General features: G+C 52.4%; 1 protein-coding gene across 1 annotated transcript in view; it reads right to left on the bottom strand.

The window, feature by feature from the left end:
- The window catches only part of LOC121556629 (FRAS1-related extracellular matrix protein 2-like), a gene marked incomplete at its 5' end in the record, with an annotated part of 146,481 nt that overhangs the window by 75,095 nt on the left and 53,690 nt on the right, over positions 1-17,696 (bottom strand). Inside the window, 5 exons of the mRNA XM_045216882.1 lie at positions 3,034-3,216; positions 7,396-7,560; positions 8,183-8,380; positions 8,527-8,736; positions 15,569-15,718. Coding sequence (XP_045072817.1) covers positions 3,034-3,216; positions 7,396-7,560; positions 8,183-8,380; positions 8,527-8,736; positions 15,569-15,718 — 906 coding nt within the window. The remainder of the gene's footprint in view (positions 1-3,033; positions 3,217-7,395; positions 7,561-8,182; positions 8,381-8,526; positions 8,737-15,568; positions 15,719-17,696) is intronic.

Below are 17,696 nucleotides of genomic sequence, written 5' to 3'. Positions count from 1 at the left end.
ATCTGGTCCGCCAGCGGTTCTGGTGGCGGGGATGAGAACGGGATGTCGAGAAATTCATCCGAGCTTGTCCCACTTGTAACCGAAACAAGACTCCCAACCAGCCTCCTGCTGGGTTGCTGCAACCCCTACTCATACCCAAGAGGCCCTGGTCCCACGTTTCACTGGACTTTGTTACGGGCCTTCCGCCCTCTGACGGACACACAGTCATCCTTACCATTGTTGACCGCTTTAGTAAGATGACCCACTTCGTGCCCCTTCCCAAACTACCCTCTGCTAAAGAGACCTCCCAGGTGGTCCTGGAACATGTGTTTCGTATCCATGGCCTACCCCAGGATATAGTGTCAGACCGGGGGCCCGCAATTCTCAGCAACCTTTTGGAAGGAGTTCTGTCATCTCCTTGGGGCCACCGCCAGCCTATCGTCTGGATTCCACCCGCAGTCAAACGGCCAGACTGAACGCATGAACCAGGAGCTGGAGAAGGCACTGAGGTGTGTGGCTTCCCAAAATCCCCGGGCCTGGGCTCAACACCTGCTCTGGGTGGAATATGCCCATAATTCACTCACCAGTTCCTCCACCGGGCTCTCCCCTTTCAGTGTGTCTCCCGGGTATCAACCTCCCACTGTTTGCCAGCCAGGAGGTGGATGCCACCTGTCCGTCTGCTCTTGCGTATGCCCGCCGCTGCCGCCGCACTCGGGCCCAGGCTCGCACTGTGCTCCTGAAGTCTGGAACCAGCTACGCCCGTCGGTGCCAACCGACGGAGGACCCAGCACCTACTTACCGGGTTGGTCAGAAGGTCTGGCTGTCTGCCCGGGATCTGCCGCTGCGGGTTGTATCACGAAAGCTGGCCCCTCGCTTCATTGGTCCTTTTCCTGTGCAGAAAGTCATCAGTCCAACGGCGGTCCGACTTCAGTTGCCCGCTTCCATGCGGGTCCACCCCACCTTCCACGTCTCCAAGGTCAAGCCGGTCCATGAAAGTCCCCTGGTCCCTGCAGCTCCGGCGCCACCTCCTCCCGCGCCTCGTAGATGGCGGTCCTGTCTTCACCGTCCGGCGGCTGCTCCGCTCTAGGCGAAGGGGTAGGGGTCTCCAGTACCTCGTTGATTGGGAGGGATATGGTCCAGAGGAGAGGACCTGGATCCCGGCCAGGAGGATAGTGGACCGGACCCTTATCACTGACTTCCACCGACTACATCCTGATCGGCCTGCAATCCGTAGGGGCCGTCCAAGAGGGGTTCCTAGCCGTCCGGCCCGCCCTGCTCCTGTCTCCAGTGCCTGTCCTGTCTCCCGACCGTGACCCTCCAGCTCCTTCTGAGGATGAGGAGATTCACTCGGACCGCTCGGAGGAGTTCTGACCCGCCGCCTGCTCCCCTCCACCCTCCCGGCATGATGTTGTTCTTGGGACTTCTGGGGCCGTCCCCTTGGAGGGGGGGTCCTGTCATGAGCACTCTCTCTCCCTGGTAGCAACATTAATTGCATTCAATTATCTTCCACTCTGCTCACCTCCCTCTCTCTACTCAGCCTAACTAGCTCCACCTGCCCTGCTCTGCTCTTGTTACCTGGCCAGCTGCACTGCATTTCCCACTCACCATCCTCACCTTGCCTCACTCTGTTCTAATTACTCTGCCAGCTGAACTGCATTTCCCCACTACCTCTCCCAGTATATCAAGCCCTGGTTTTCAGCCAAGCCCTGTCAGATCGTCTTCAAACCCGGACCAGTAACCTGCCTGTCTGCGCTCTGACTCCTGTTTGTGATACCGATCCTTTCTTGACTGCCTCCTTGTTCTACTGCCCCGTCTATCCCAACCTGCCTTCTGGACCTCGACTACTCTCCGATCTTCAGCCCCTCCGGTAACTCGTTTCTGCCTTCTGTCTCTCACCACCGATATTTGCCCAGCCCTGATCTGTACTTCTGCCTGCCATTCATATTGCTGTTGTGTGTGTGTTTCCCCCAGGTCTCCGACCACCAGATGAGCGTGCCCAGGCGTTTCACCACCCTCAGCCCGATACGCCGCTCCATCACTGGGAACACACACTAAGCACTTGGACTGGACACCCCCGGACATTTGGTGACCCCGGAGCACAGGTACCCACAGGAGGACCCTGAAAGACCCCTGACACCCCTGGGACTCCTCTTCCCGCCTGTAACCTTGAATAAAGAACTCTGAATTTGAACTTGCGCTCTTGGGTCCTCTTCTGTTCGTGACAGATAGGGAAGCTGAGAGGTCAAATATACTGTTTAGGTTTTCTACTGCCAAGTTTACACCTTCACTATTACAGTGGAACGTTTTGTCCAGGAAGTTGTCTAGAATGGATTGAATTTGTTGTTTCCTAATTGTTTTTTGGTAGGTTTCAACACTACTTTCCTTCCATCTATAGCATTTCTTAATATTATTCAGTTCTTTTGGCTTTGATGCCTCATGATTGAGTATTGCTCTGTTCAAGTAGACTGTGATTTTGCTGTGGTCTGATAGGGGTGTCAGTGGGGCTGACTGTGAACGCTCTGAGAGACTCTGGGTTGAGGTCAGTGATAAAGTAGTCTACAGTACTACTGCCAAGAGATGAGCTATAGGTGTACCTACCATAGGAGTCCCCTCGAAGCCTACCATTGACTATGTACATACCTAGTGTGCGACAGAGCTGCAGGAGTCGTGACCCATTTTTGTTGGTTATGTTGTCGTAGTTGTGCCTAGGGGGGCATATGGGGGAGGGAATGCTGTCACCTCCAGGTAGGTGTTTGTCCCCCTGTGTGCTGAGGGTGTCAGGTTCTTGTCCAGTTCTGGCATTTAGGTCGCCACAGACTAGTACATGTCCCTGGGTCTGGAAATTATTGATTTCCCCCTCCAGGATGGAGAAACTGTCTTCATTAAAGTATGGGGATTCTAGTGGGGGGATATAGGTAGCACACAGGAGGACATTTTTCTCTCTCTCTCTCTCTCTCTCTCTCTCTCTCTCTCTCTCTCTCTCTCTCTCTCTCTCTCTCTCTCTCTCTGTCTCTCTGTCTCTCTGTCTGTAAACAATAATCACTTGGTCCTTACCCTCTGAGACAGGATGGTAGTCCTCTCCTGAGGTAGCCGACCCGTCCTTGGTGTGAACGCGGACCACTGACACCTTGGAGGTGTCGCCCAATCGCAGCACTGGAATCTTCACTGTGGAAACAGAGCCTGCCTCCTTGGGCTCGCTCACACTGAACTTGGTTTCCCTGAACTTGATGATAGACTCTGGAGAGGAGTCAGAGGGAGGTAGGGGTCAGAGGTTATAGGAGGGAGAGAGAGGGATGGAGGAAGGGGGGGAGGGATGGGGGGGGATGGGAGGGGGGATGGGAGGGGGATGGGAGGAGGGATGGGAGGGATGGGAGGAGGGAAGGGAGGGGGGAGAGATGGGAGGGGAGGGGGGATGGGAGGAGGGGGGATGGAAGGGGGGATGGGAGGAGGGATGGGATGGGAGGCAATGAGTTTGTGTGTATAGCCCTAGTTACTTCAGTGAATCATAATGACAGTTAAACACTGCATGTAACAATGTGATTATGATTCATTATGTTAAATCACTGTCATTAATTCCCAACAGCAGTAATGACAATATAAGTAATGATAATGTAAGAGATTACACTGAATTATAAATACATCTAAATGCATATATAAGCCATGTTTTCATAGTGACGAAAGGAAAGTTGTTTGATATCTGAGACTTTTTCCAAGTTCCTTCCTTCCCCCCTCCCTCCCTCCCTCTCACCCCCCTCCCTCTCTCCCTCCTACCCCCCCTCCCTCTCTCCCTCCCTCTCTCCCTCCTACCCCCCTCCCTCTCTCCCTCCCTCTCTCCCTCCCTCCCTCCCTCCCTCCCTCCCTCTCTCCCTCCTACCCCCCTCCCTCTCTCCCTCCCTCTCTCCCCTCCTACCCCCCTCCCTCTCTCCCTCCCTCTCTCCCTCCTACCCCCCTCCCTCTCTCCCTCTCTCCCTCCCTCTCTCCCTCCCTCTCTCCCTCCTACCCCCCCTCCCTCTCTCCCTCCCTCCCTCTCTCCCTCCTACCCCCTCCCTCTCTCCCTCCCTCTCTCCCTCCTACCCCCTCCCTCTCTCCCTACCCCCTCCCTCCCTCTCTCCCTCCTACCCCCTCCCTCTCTCCCTACCCCCCTCCTACCCTCTCTCCCTCCCTCTCTCCCTCCTATCCCCCTCCCTCTCTCCCTCCTATCCCCCCTCCCTCTCTCCCTCCCTCTCTCCCTCCTACCCCCCCCTCTCCCTCCCTCTCTCCCTCCCTCTCTCCCTCCCTCTCTCCCTCCTATCCCCCTCCCTCTCTCCCTACCCCCCTCCCTCTCTCCCTCCCTCTCTCCCTCCCTCCCTCCTCCTCCCTCCCCCTCTCTCCCTCCTACCCCCCCTCCCTCTCTCCCTCCCTCTCTCCCTACCCCCCCCTCCCTCCCTCCTACCCCCTCTCCCTCCTACACCCCTCCCTCTCTCCCTCCCTCTCTCCCTCCTATCCCCCCCCTCTCCCTCCTACCCCCTCCCTCTTTCCCTCCCTCTCTCCCTCCTACCCCCTCCCTCTCTCCCTCCCTCTCTCCCTCCTACCCCTCCCTCTCTCCCTCCCACTCTCCCTCCCCTACCCCCCTCCCTCTCTCCCTCCCTCTCTCCCTCCTATCCCCCCTCCCTCTCTCCCTCCTACCCCCCTCCCTCTCTCCCTCCCTCTCTCCCTCCTACCCCCCCTCTCCCTCCCTCTCTCCCTCCCTCTCTCCCTCCCTCCCTCTTTCCCTCCCTCTCTCCCTCCTACCCCCCTCCCTCTCTCCCTCCCTCTCTCCCTCCTACCCCCCTCCCTCTCTTCCTCCCTCTCTCCCTCCTACCCCCCTCCCTCTCTCCCTCCCTCTCTCCCTCCCTCCCTCTTTCCCTCCCTCTCTCCCTCCTACCCCCCTCCCTCTCTCCTCCCTCTCTCCCTCCCTCCCTCCCTCCCTCCCTCCCTCCTCCCCTCCCTCTCTCCCTCCTACCCCCCTCCCTCTCTCCCTCCCTCTCTCCCTCCTACCCCCCCCTCCCTCTCTCCCTCCCTCTCTCCCTCCTGCCCCCTCCCTCTCTCCCTCTCTCCCTCCCTATCTCCCTCCTACCCCCCCCTCTCCCTCCCTCTCTCCCTCCCTCTCTCCCTCCCTCCCTCTTTCCCTCCCTCTCTCCCTCCTACCCCCCTCCCTCTCTCCCTCCCTCTCTCCCTCCTACCCCCCCTCCCTCTCTCCCTCCCTCTCTCCCTCCTACCCCCCCTCTCCCTCCCTCTCTCCCTCCTACCCCCCTCCCTCTCTCCCTCCCTCTCTCCCTCCTACCCCCTCCCTCTCTCCCTCCTACCCCTCCCTCTCTCCCTCCTACCCCCCCCTCCCTCTCTCCCTCCCTCTCTCCCTCCTACCCCCCCTCCTCTCTCCCTCCCTCTCTCCCTCCTACCCCCCCTCCCTCTCCCTCCTACCCCCCTCCCTCTCTCCCTCCTACCCCCCCTCCCTCTCTCCCTCCCTCTCCCCCTCCTACCCCCCTCCCTCTCTCCCTCCTATCCTCCCTCTCTCCCTCCTACCCCCTCCCTCTCTCCCTCCCTCTCTCCTCCCCCTCCCTCCTCTTCCCTCCCTCTCTCCCTCCTACCCCCTCCCTCTCTCCCTCCCTCTCTCCCTCCCTCCCTCTTTCCCTCCCTCTCCTCTCACCCCCTCCCTCTCTCCCTCCTACCCCCTCCCTCTCTCCCTCCTACCCCCCTCTCCCTCCTACCCCCTCCCTCTTTCCCTCCCTCTCCCTCCTACCCCCCTCCCTCTCTCCCTCCCTCTCTCCCTCCTACCCCCCTCCCTCTCTCCCTCCCTCTCTCCCTCCTACCCCCCTTCCCTCTCTCCCTCCCTCTCTCCCTCCTACCCCCCTCCCTCTCTCCCTCCCTCTCTCCCTCCCTCTCTCCCTCCCTCCCTCTTTCCCTCCCTCTCTCCCTCCTACCCCCCTCCCTCTCTTCCTCCCTCTCTCCCTCCTACCCCCCCTCCCTCTCTCCCTCCCTCTCTCCCTCCCTCCCTCTTTCCCTCCCTCTCACCCCCCTCCCTCCCTCTCTCCCTCCTACCCCCCCTCCCTCTCTCCCTCCCTCCCTCCCTCTTTCCCTCCTTCTCTCCCTCCTACCCCCCTCCCTCTCTCCCTCCCTCTCTCCCTACCCCCCTCCCTCCTCTCTCCCTCCCTCTCTCCCTCCTATCCCCCCTCCTCTCTCCCTCCTACCCCCTCCCTCTCTCCCTCCCTCTCTCCCTCCTACCCCCTCTCTCTTTCCCTCCCTCTCTCCCTCCTACCCCCCTCCCTCTCTCCCTCCCTCTCTCCCTCCTACCCCCCTCCCTCTCTCCCTCCCTCTCTCCCTCCTATCCCCCTCCCTCTCTCCCTCCCTCTCTCCCTCCTATCCCCCCTCCCTCTCTCCCTCCTACCCCCCTCCCTCTCTCCCTCCCTCTCTCCCTCCTACCCCCCTCCCTCTCTCCCTCCCTCTCTCCCTCCTACCCCCTCCCTCTCTCCCTCCCTCTCTCCCTCCTATCCCCCCTCCCTCTCTCCCTCTCTCCCTCCTCCCCCCTCCCTCTCTCCCTCCCTCTCTCCCTCCTACCCCCCCTCTCTCCCTCCCTCTCTCCCTCCCTCTCTCCCTCCCTCTTTCCCTCCCTCTCTCCCTCCTCCCCCCTCCCTCTCTCCCTCCCTCTCTCCCTCCTACCCCCCCCCTCTCCTCCCTCTTTCCCTCCCTCTCTCCCTCCTACCCCCCTCTCTCCCTCTCTCCTCCCTCTCTCCCTCCTTCTCCCCCTCCCTCTCTCCCTCCTACCCCCTCCCTCTCCCCTCCCTCTCTCCCTCCTACCCCCCTCCCTCTTTCCCTCCCTCTCTCCCTCCTACCCCCTCCCTCTCTCCCTCCCTCTCTCCCTCCTACCCCCTCCCTCTCTCCCTCCCTCTCTCCCTCCTACCCCCTCCCTCTCTCCCTCCCTCTCTCCCTCCTGCCCCCCTCCCTCTCTCCCTCCCTCTCTCCCTCCTATCCCCCTCCCTCTCTCCCTCCTACCCCCCTCCTCTCTCCCTCCTACCCCCTCTCTCCCTCCCTCTCTCCCTCCCTCTCTCCCTCCCTCCCTCCCTCCTTTCCCTCCCTCTCTCCCTCCTACCCCCTCCCTCTCTCCCTCCCTCTCTCCCTCCTACCCCCCCTCCCTCCCTCTCTCCCTCCCTCTCTCCCTCCCTCCCTCCCTCTTTCCCTCCCTCTCTCCCTCCTCCCCCCCTCCCTCTCTCCCTCCTCTCTCCCTCCTACCCCCCCTCTCCCTCCCTCTCTCCCTCCCTCTCTCCCTCCCTCCCTCTTTCCCTCCCTCTCTCCCTCCTACCCCCTCCCACCCCCCCTCCCTCTCTCCCTCCTACCCCCCCCTCCCTCTCTTCCTCCCTCTCTCCCTCCTACCCCCCCTCCCTCTCTCCCTCCCTCTCTTACTGTCAGCAGTATCTGTAATCATGATGGTGGTCTCCTTCAGCTCTCCGACCGACGCCCCGAACGGTGATTCGCTCTTGTGGTTCCCCAGGACCAGTCGAAGCTCCTCCCCCTCCTCGTGGACCGTGTCATCAACCAGCGACAACACACAGTTCTGCGCTGCCTCCCCTTGGGGATAGAGACGGAGATGAATGAGAGTTCAGTGAGTGTGTGTTTGTTAGTGATATGGGGTGTGTAGGGTTAGTATTTGCGTACTCTCTCGTGACAGATGCAAATGCTGAGTACCCATATTAGCATGTGTGTGTTACGAGTGTGTTAGGTGTGTACTGTATGTGTGTGTTACCTGTGTGTTAGGTGAGAGTGTGTATATGTGTATGCATGTGTGTGTGTGTGTGTGTGTGTGACGTCCCTCCCACTCTGTCTGCTGGGATCTCCTGTTTGCTAGTCTGCTTGTTGCAGGAGGCCAGTGGGCAGAGCTGGGAGGATCGTCAGCTGATGTGGCGCCCCTGGGCAGTGGCTAGGCTAGGCTAGGCTAGGCTAGGGCTACGCTAGGCTAGGCTAGGGCTACGCTAGGCTAGGCTAGGGCTAGGCTAGGCTAGGCTAGGGCTACTCCCTCTCCACTCATCCACACACTGCAGACACTACTGATCCTACAGACGTCCACAGCTTTTGTTACATATTTGTATTTATTATTATTTAGTTTAATACATGTATTCCTTTTTAGATTTAAGTCATGCGTGGTCTCCCTTTGTTGTTACGGACTATGAGCCAGGTGGTAACACCGTGTTACCTGGTAGGAAGGTAATGATAGAAACGTCAGTGTTGGGTCGTTCGTGGAAGTCAGTGGTGACCCGAGCTGACCCCTGTCGGGTGTAACAGCGCACGGTGGATTTGTAGCTGATGTCGCCACTACGGTACACTGTTGCCAGGATACGACCGTCGCTCTCCTCCCCCGTATACAACACCTCCCGGAACTGGACCTTGGGCACTGAGGGGACGGACGGATAATCAATCAATAAATCAATCAATACAACAAACACAGAGAACTGCTTAGCTTACTGTACTATAGTAAATTAATGCAACTAAAAATAACAACAATTTTTGCAATGATGTCACAATGATGTCATAACTCACAGTCGGAGACCGAGTCGTTGATGAAGACGGTGGTCTTCCCCGGTTCTCCCAGAATGCCATTCAGCGGCATGCGGAGGACCAGCTCGAAGGTCTCTGGCCCCTCCAGCACCGGCTGACCCAGGTCATCCAAGATATTCACCCTGAATGTCTGCTGGATCACCCCTGGGGCAAAGTCCAGGTTAAGACTGATCCCTACGTAGTCCACACCAGCTACATGACAGAGAGAAGGCGAGAGAGATTGGAATGAGAGAGGGAGAGAGATAGTTTGTCAATTAGGGTGTGCATGGTGTGAGAGAGAGAGAGAGAGAGAGAGAGAGAGAGAGAGAGAGAGAGAGAGAGAGAGAGAGAGAGAGAGAGAGAGAGAGAGAGAGAGAGAGAGAAAGAGAGAGGACGGGGAGAGAGAGAAGCGAGGGAGAGAGAGAGGAGAGCGAGAGGAGGAGGGGCGAGAGAGAGCGGAGAGAGAGGAGAGAGAGAGAGAGTTGAGTTTTATAAAACCTTTATTTTATACTTAATTATTAACACAAATAATGGCACACTGTGTCTTTTCAGAAATTAAACAACACATTTGTCATTCCTAAATAAAAAATACAAATAAATTAAATTAAATAAAAAATCATATACAGTGGGGAGAACAAGTATTTGATACACTGCCGATTTTGCAGGTTTTCCTACTTACAAAGCATGTAGAGGTCTGTAATTTTTATCATAGGTACACTTCCAGAAAATCACATTGTATGATTTTTAAGTAATTAATTTGCATTTTATTGCATGACATAAGTATTTGATACATCAGAAAAGCAGAACTTAATATTTGGTACAGAAACCTTTGTTTGCAATTACAGAGATCATACATTTCCTGTAGGTCTTGACCAGGTTTGCACACACTGCAGCAGGGATTTTGGCCCACTCCTCCATACAGACCTTCTCCAGATCCTTCAGGTTTCGGGGCTGTCGCTGGGCAATACGGACTTTCAGCTCCCTCCAAAAGATTTTTTATTGGGTTCAGGTCTGGAGACTGGCTAGGCCACTCCAGGACCTTGAGATGCTTCTTATGGAGCCACTCCTTAGTTGCCCTGGCTGTGTGTTTCGGGTCGTTGTCATGCTGGAAGACCCAGCCACGACCCATCTTCAATGCTCTTACTGAGGGAAGGAGGTTGTTGGCCAAGATCTCGCGATACATGGCCCCATCCATCCTCCCCTCAATACGGTGCAGTCGTCCTGTCCCCTTTGCAGAAAAGCATCCCCAAAGAATGATGTTTCCACCTCCATGCTTCACGGTTGGGATGGTGTTCTTGAGGTTGTACTCATCCTTCTTCTTCCTCCAAACACGGCGAGTGGAGTTTAGACCAAAAAGCTCTATTTTTGTCTCATCAGACCACATGACCTTTTTCCATTCCTCCTCTGGATCATCCAGATGGTCATTGGCAAACTTCAGACGGGCCAGGACATGCGCTGGCTTGAGTAGGGGGACCTTGCGTGCGCTGTAGGATTTTAATCCATGACGGCGTAGTGTGTTACTAATGGTTTTCTTTGAGACTGTGGTCCCAGCTCTCTTCAGGTCATTGACCAGGTCCTGCCGTGTAGTTCTGGGATGATCCCTCACCTTCCTCATGATCATTGATGCCCCACGAGGTGAGATCTTGCCTGGAGCCCCAGACCGAGGGTGATTGACGTCATCTTGAACTTCTTCCATTTTCTAATAATTACGGCAACAGTTGTTGCCTTCTCACCAAGCTGCTTGCCTATTGTCCTGTAGCCCAACCCTGCCTTGTGCAGGTCTACAATTTTATCCCTGATGTCCTTACACAGCTCTCTGGTCTTGGCCATTGTGGAGAGGTTGGAGTCTGTTTGATTGAGTGTGTGGACAGGTGTCTTTTATACAGGTAACGAGTTCAAACAGGTGCAGTTAATACAGGTAATGAGTGGAGAACAGGAGGGCTTCTTAAAGAAAAACTAACAGGTCTGTGAGAGCCGGAATTCTTACTGGTTGGTAGGTGATCAAATACTTATGTCATGCAATAAAATGCAAATTAATTACTTAAAAATCATACAATGTGATTTTCTGGATTTTTTTCTTGATTTTGATTCCATCTCTCACAGTTGAAGTGTACCTATGATAAAAATTACAGACCTCTACATGCTTTGGAAGTAGGAAAACCTGCAAAATCGGCAGTGTATCAAATACTTGTTCTCCCCACTGTATATACATTTAACTAATTTCATCAACAAAAAATAGTTTCCCCTCCTCCACAAAATACACTGCTCCTTCATAATCCCACTTCTTCTCAAACAATGGGTGATCTTTTACAGCCGAGAAGAACTCTAAATCCACTTTTATTCTCGCTTTGACTAATCCTTTAAAAACACGTTTTACATCCTGCCCATATCCCGTTTCTATTTTATGTTTCCTACTCAGAAAAATGTACATCTTAGCTTGTCCCAAAATAAAATTCTACAGATTACATTTTATTTTCTGTCGCTTACTATATTGAAACCCAAAAATAAAAACAGTGTTATTGAAAATCTCCCCTACAGCTGTAAACAAAGACTCCAGTATTTCAAAGAGAGGCTTTATCCTCTCACACTCCATAAAACAGTGAAAAATGGTTTCTCTTATGTTACAAAAAGGACATCCATCTCCAACATCTGAGTTAATAACAGATACAAAAGCATTAACTGCAATGATGCCATTCAAAACCCTCCATTGCATATCACCAGTACCTTATTGTAACGGTGGCTTGTACAGTGCTCTCCATGCTGGCTTTACCTTGTCATCAATGACCAATTGTACCCTCCAAGGAGTGTATTTTCTATTCTTCAATGTATCTTTATTCAAAACACCCCCTATATAAGTCTTTCCCATTCACCTCATCCAAACCCACCTCTTCCAACCCTCTCAAATCCAGTAATAACGCCTTTCTTTCTGACTCTGGGATATTGGTTGTAATCCCTAGTCTTGGAAATGAGATGTTTTCATCTTGTACCTTCTTCTTGTGACTATTAAGCATAACCCACTCTTCTGCTGACAGAGCCTTCCTGCAGTTTCCCAGCAGTTGTCCGACAATCCTTTCCGACCTCACCCCCAAATGTTCAGCCACCCGTCCTCCATCCATTAAGGTGGGTGATGACATTAACATTAACTGTTTTAGGGTGATGATTTTGCCCTTCACCAGACAAATGTGGAACAACTGCAGTTGTAAAATCCACATCTTGCTCCATACACCAGAGGTTCCTCCAGCAGCCAATGCACTGACTCCCCTGAAGTGAGTCTGGACACCTTCATTATGCTCCAAACCCTAAGGAGGCCTCTGTAAAACGGAGGTACTCCCTCCCTAGAAATCTGGCTACTATCAACCAAAAATAAAGCCTCCTTTAAACCTAATTCCCCGACCTGCTGTAATACAAGACCTGCCAGCCCTCTCCATAAACCTCCGGTCCATAAACCTTCCTTTGAATAAACTTAAACCGGAAAGCAGCAGCGCTACTAGCAAGATGTACAATACCTTGTCCCCCCTCCTCTTTTGACGTATACAAAACACTTTGTGGAACCCAATGATATTTATGCCAACAGAAATCTACAATAAATCGCCTGTAACATAGCCAGAAGGCCAGATGGTGGCTCTAAAACATGACAACCGATGCCACAGTGCAGAGGCAACCACATTGTTAACTATAATAGTGCGGCCCGCTATATGACATACGAGATAACAACCAACGCCATCTCCTCATCCTCCCTTCCACCATTTCAATAACCCCGTTCCAATTTCTTTCCATTGTCCCCTCATCCCCTAGGTACACTCAAACTTAAAACCTCCCTTACACCATTCCAGCCCCCTGGCAAAGCCATGATCCCTCCAGACCATTTTCCAATCTGTAAAGCACAACTTCTTTCCCAATTTACCTTTGCAGAGGATATTCCACTAAACCTATCAACCATGAGACTCAAACTATCCACCTCTGCTTGATTTTTCACTAAAATAACTACATCATCAGCATAAGCTGAGAGACGAATAGGAGGAATATCCTCTGAAAGGTACACCCCTTCAATGCGACTTCAAATGCTATTTAGTAGTGGCTCTATAGCAATGGCATATAACATTCCTGACAAAGAACACCCCTGCCTGATACCTCTACAATAATTAAAAGGAGCACTCAAGCCACTGTTAACTTTCAATACACTTTCAATGTCACCATATATCACTCTGATCATGGCAATAAAACCAGAGCTGAACCCAAACGCCTCAAAAGTGCGCCATAAGTATTGATGTTCAACTCGGTCAAATGCCTTTTCCTGATCAATTGAAATTAGACCAGCATCCAACCCAATAGCCCTAGAGACGTCCAGAAAATCCAGAATCAGAGAAATGTTATCCCCTATCTGCCTGCCAGGAACACAGTAGGACTGGTCCATATGTATGATCTGCCCCATCACCTCCCTCAGCCTGTTGGACAAAGCCTTGGACAGGTTCTTACAATCAGTGCACAATAAAGCCACCGGCCTCCAGTTCTTCACCTCCCTAGGGTCACCCTTTTTTGGCACTAGGGTGAGGACAGCCCTCCTGCAGCTTATTGGTAGTAACCCTCCGGTCAAACTATTGTTAACTACTGCTAGCCAATCCTCTCCCAACATAGCCCAAAAATACTTTAAAAAGTCAACGGGAAGCTAATTAATGCCTGGTGCCCTTCCATTTTCCATGCCTTTTAATGCAGTGTATAGCTCCTGCAACGACAATGGTTGCTCTAGCTCAACCTGAGCTTCTGCAGCCACCTGTGGGAGCCCATCAAGGAACTGCTGTGGCACTGTTTTATCCTCTTTGTTCTCACACTTGTAGAGCTCAGCATAGAACTCTACTGCCCTCGTTCTAATTTCACTAGGGCTAGTGAGCTCCTGTCCAACAGCTGATTTGAGGCAATGAATAATTATTCTTTGTCCATTCTTTTTCTCTAAACCAAAGAAAAATCTGGATGAGGCATCCATTCCATAGATTCCCTGAAACGTACTTCTCACCAATGCCCCCTGTGCTCTGATACCCAGCAGGTCTGCCAATGCCGCTTTTTTTCTCTTGAGGGCCTGATTATGGCCTCGATCTCCTGTGGTCTCAACCAACGTCAGGAGTTCCGCTATTTCAGACTCTAGGATGTTCATTGATCTGGTGATGTCTCTGGTGACATTCCTCGTGTATTGATTACATAATTGTTGAATCTGGATTTTCCCTATATCCCACCACTGTTGAAGGAATGCAAAACTGGCCTTTTGAGACCTCCACCTCTCCCAGAAAGAACTAAAACATTTCCTGAATTGAGCATCACTCAATAAAGTTATATTAAAATGCCAGTATGCACTTTTGGGTTTTACAGCGTTAATGAACACCACCTCTGTTATTAAACAATGATCAGAAAATCCCACTGGGGTTATCACACTTGATTTACAGACCTGAGATTGATGCTCAAAACAATAAAACCTATCTAACCTGGCCAGAGAGATGGTGTTCTCTCTCACATGGGCCCATGTGTACTGTCTCGTGCCTCCATGTTGACTCCGTCAAATATCACACAGTTCATGTGTTACAATAAGGCATTTTTAAAAAGTCTGTGAGGCTATATGAGGTTCTTTGTGGTTTCTATCTGAAACACTGACTGTGCAGTTAAAATCCCCAGCAATAAATAAATAATCCTCAGCGTTACATTTCTCATTTCTCAATGGTATTTGGTAATATCTCAAAAAAACATATCCTCTCAACTGCCACCACTGGGCATATAAAAATATGTTACATTATATATAATCATGCATATATTTCTTCCCTTTTGTCAACTTCAGAAACTGACGTACCTTCTCAATCCCATACCTCCCTTCCACCCCATTTATCTCACTATTTTGTTGTGACACATCATATGACTCACTCTCGCTATCCTCCCCAGAAGAAAACTCCACCATCTCTACAACCTGTTTATCCTCAACTGATTGATCAATCTCTACCTTCCTCTTAGAATTAGAACCTTCATCACCCCTTAAATTCTTCCTCTTACTCCTCGATACTTTGAAAACAGCTGATTCCTTTTCCATTATTTCAATCTCGTCTTGACCTCCAATTTCATTTTCCAGCACCAGCTCAGCGACCCCAGTCGCAATCTCAACGACTGTTTCCCCTCCCTCTTTGTTCTGATCTATCACAATTGCCCCCATATCCACACTGCTTTTCTTTCCTACTTTTTCAACCACATCTGCCCACCTTCTCCCTTCCCCTGCACCCTTAGCATGTTCATCCCTTCGCGGTGGTGCATTAGCTGCACCAGCACTAGAGCTGCTACCGGGCTCTGCGCGCTCGTTCACGGGACAATAACGTACCAAATGACCCTCTCTTCCACAGCCAAAGCATTTCATTGATTCAGTAGAAGCGTAGAACACATAATCAAATCCGTCAATCTCAAAACTGAACGCTAAATTCAGTTTGTCAGTATCCTTCTTTAAAATCATATGCACTTATCTCCTATGAGACATGACGTGTTTCAGCAAAGGAGATTTGCATCCAAAAAGAACATTTTTTATTGTAGATACAAGTTGACCATGACAAGATAACTCTCGCTCCAACAGTTCATCTCTAACAAATGGTGGCACATTACAAAGTATAATTTTCTTCTCCGGATTCATAAGAGGAAATACCGACGTCTGTGTCTCTTGCAATACAACCCCACTCGCTCCAGCTTCCCGACTCACTCCCAGCATGCACTCCAACGAGAGATAGAGAGAAAGAGAGAGAGCAAGCGAGACAGAGAGAGGAGAGAGAGAGAGAGAGAGAGAGAGAGAGAGAGAGAGAGAGAGAGAGAGAGAGAGAGAGAGAGAGAGAGAGAGGGAGGGAGGGGAGGGAGGGAGGGAGGGAGGGAGGGAGGGAGGGAGGGAGGGGAGGAGGGAGGAGAGGAGAGAGGAGAGAGGAGAGAGAAGAGAGAGAGAGGGAGGGGAGGAGAGAGAAGAGAGGTGACAATCTAAACTCCCATTTTTCTCTTCATCCTCTTCCACATAACAACAACAACATCAGCTCCCTACCCTCTGCGGAGGCCGGCTCAGTCTTGCGTGAACGCACAGTGATGGTGGCGGTCTTGGAGAGATCCGTTCCTGTCCTCAACACCCTGACCTCCACGTATCCATCACTCTCATCCACACGGTACTCTACCTCGCCAAAGTAGAACACTGGAGCTGTGGGAGGGAGAGGGAAGGGGGGAGGGAGAGGAGGAGAGGGGAAGGAGAGGAGGAGAGGGGGTGGGAGAGAGAGGGGAGATGGGAGGGAGAGGAGGAGAGGGGTGGGAGAGAGAGGGGAGATGGGAGGGAGAGGAGGAGAGGGGGTGGGGGGGGGGAGGTGAGGGGAGGGAGAGGAGGAGAGGGGAAGGAGAGGAGGAGAGGGGGGTGGGAGAGAGAGGGGAGATGGGAGGGAGAGGAGGAGAGGGGGGTGGGGGAGGAGGTGAGGGGAGGGAGAGGAGGAGAGGGGAAGGAGAGGAGGAGAGGGGGGTGGGAGAGAGAGGGAGATGGGAGGGAGAGGAGGAGAGGGGGGTGGGGGAGGAGGTGAGGGGAGGGAGAGGAGGAGAGGGGAAGGAGAGGAGGAGAGGGGGTGGGAGAGAGAGGGGAGATGGGAGGGAGAGGAGGAGAGGGGAAGGAGAGGAGGAGAGGGGGTGGGAGAGAGAGGGGAGATGGGAGGGAGATGAGGAGAGGGAAGGAGAGGAGGAGAGGGGTTGGGAGGAGAGGGGAGATGGGAGGGAGAGGAGGAGAGGGGGTGGTAGGGAGAGGGGAAGGGGAAGGGGGAGGGAGAGGAGGGAGGGGGTGGGGGAGAGGGGAGGGAGAGGAGGTGAGGGGGTGGGAGGGAGGGGGGCATGGGAGGGAGAGGAGGAGAGGGGGTAGGGGGGGAGGTGAGGGGAGGGGGGTGGGGGAGAGCGGAGGGAGAAAGGTGAGGGGGTGAGGGGAGATGGGAGGAGAGGAGGTGAGGGGAGGGAGAGGAGGAGAGGGGGTGAGAGGGAGAGGGGAGGGAGAGGAGGTGAGGGGGGGGGGGGAGAGGAGAGGAACAAAAGAGAGAGACAAGGAGAAAAGTGAAAAGAAAAATGTTACTTCTTGATTTAGTTTAATTTACCTCCTGGATTGTAATCACCTATCTACTGTGATTAGACCTGGGAGAAGGTGTGTGTGCACGTGTGTGTGTGCGTGTGTGTGTGTGTGTGTGCGTGTGTGCACGTGTGTGTGCCTGTGTGTGTGTGTGTGTGCGTGTGCGTGTGTGTTTATGTGAACTGAATTAATTTGGTTGCTGGTATTTGGATTAACAAGACTTTTAAAACGACTTTGTGAAAATGTCCTTGGACAACAGGCATAAACACATGAACACACACTTGCACGTGCACACACACACACACACACACACAAACACCTCTCACTGACAGATGTACATCTAAGTATACATGTACACATCTCTGCATGCCACAGGTGAATAAGTATACAGTATATTACAGTATATTGCAGTATATGACCGTACATTACAGTACTTGTATAGACATTTCTGTATGACATACAATAGTTGGAACAGCAGAAGGTATTAACAGTGCCTTCAGAAAGTATTCCCCTTGACTGTCCACATTTTGTTGTTACAGCCTGAATTTAAAATTGATTAAATATAGTTTTTTGTCACTGGCCTACACACAATAACCCATAATGTCAGTCGAACAGTGAATTTCAAACACAGATTCAACCACAAAGACCAGGGAGGTTTCCAACGCCTCGCAAAGAAGGATACCTATTGGTAGATGGCAACATCAGCAAAAAAAGCAGACATTGAATATTCCTTGAAGCATGGTGAAGTTATTAATTACACTTTGGATGGTGTATCAATACACCCAGTCACTACAAAGATACATGCGTCCTTCCTAACTTAGTTGACGGAGAGGAAGGAAACCGCTCAGTGATTTAACCATGATGCCAATGGTGACAGTTACAGAGTTATATGGCTGTGATAGGAGAAAACTGAGGATGGATCAACAACATTGTAGTTACTCCAAAATACTAACCAAACTGACAGATTGAAAAGAAGGAAGCCTGCACAGAATACAAATATTCCAAAACATGCATCCTGTTAGCAACAAGGCACGTGCGTGTGTGTGTGTGTGTGTGTGTGTGTGTGTGTGTGTGTGTGTGTGTG

Source organism: Coregonus clupeaformis, unplaced genomic scaffold, assembly GCF_020615455.1.
Source record: "Coregonus clupeaformis isolate EN_2021a unplaced genomic scaffold, ASM2061545v1 scaf0838, whole genome shotgun sequence".
NCBI classification, from domain to species: domain Eukaryota; kingdom Metazoa; phylum Chordata; class Actinopteri; order Salmoniformes; family Salmonidae; genus Coregonus; species Coregonus clupeaformis.
The sequence above is the reverse complement of the archived record's forward strand: the minus strand, read 5'-3'. Positions and strand labels throughout refer to the sequence as shown.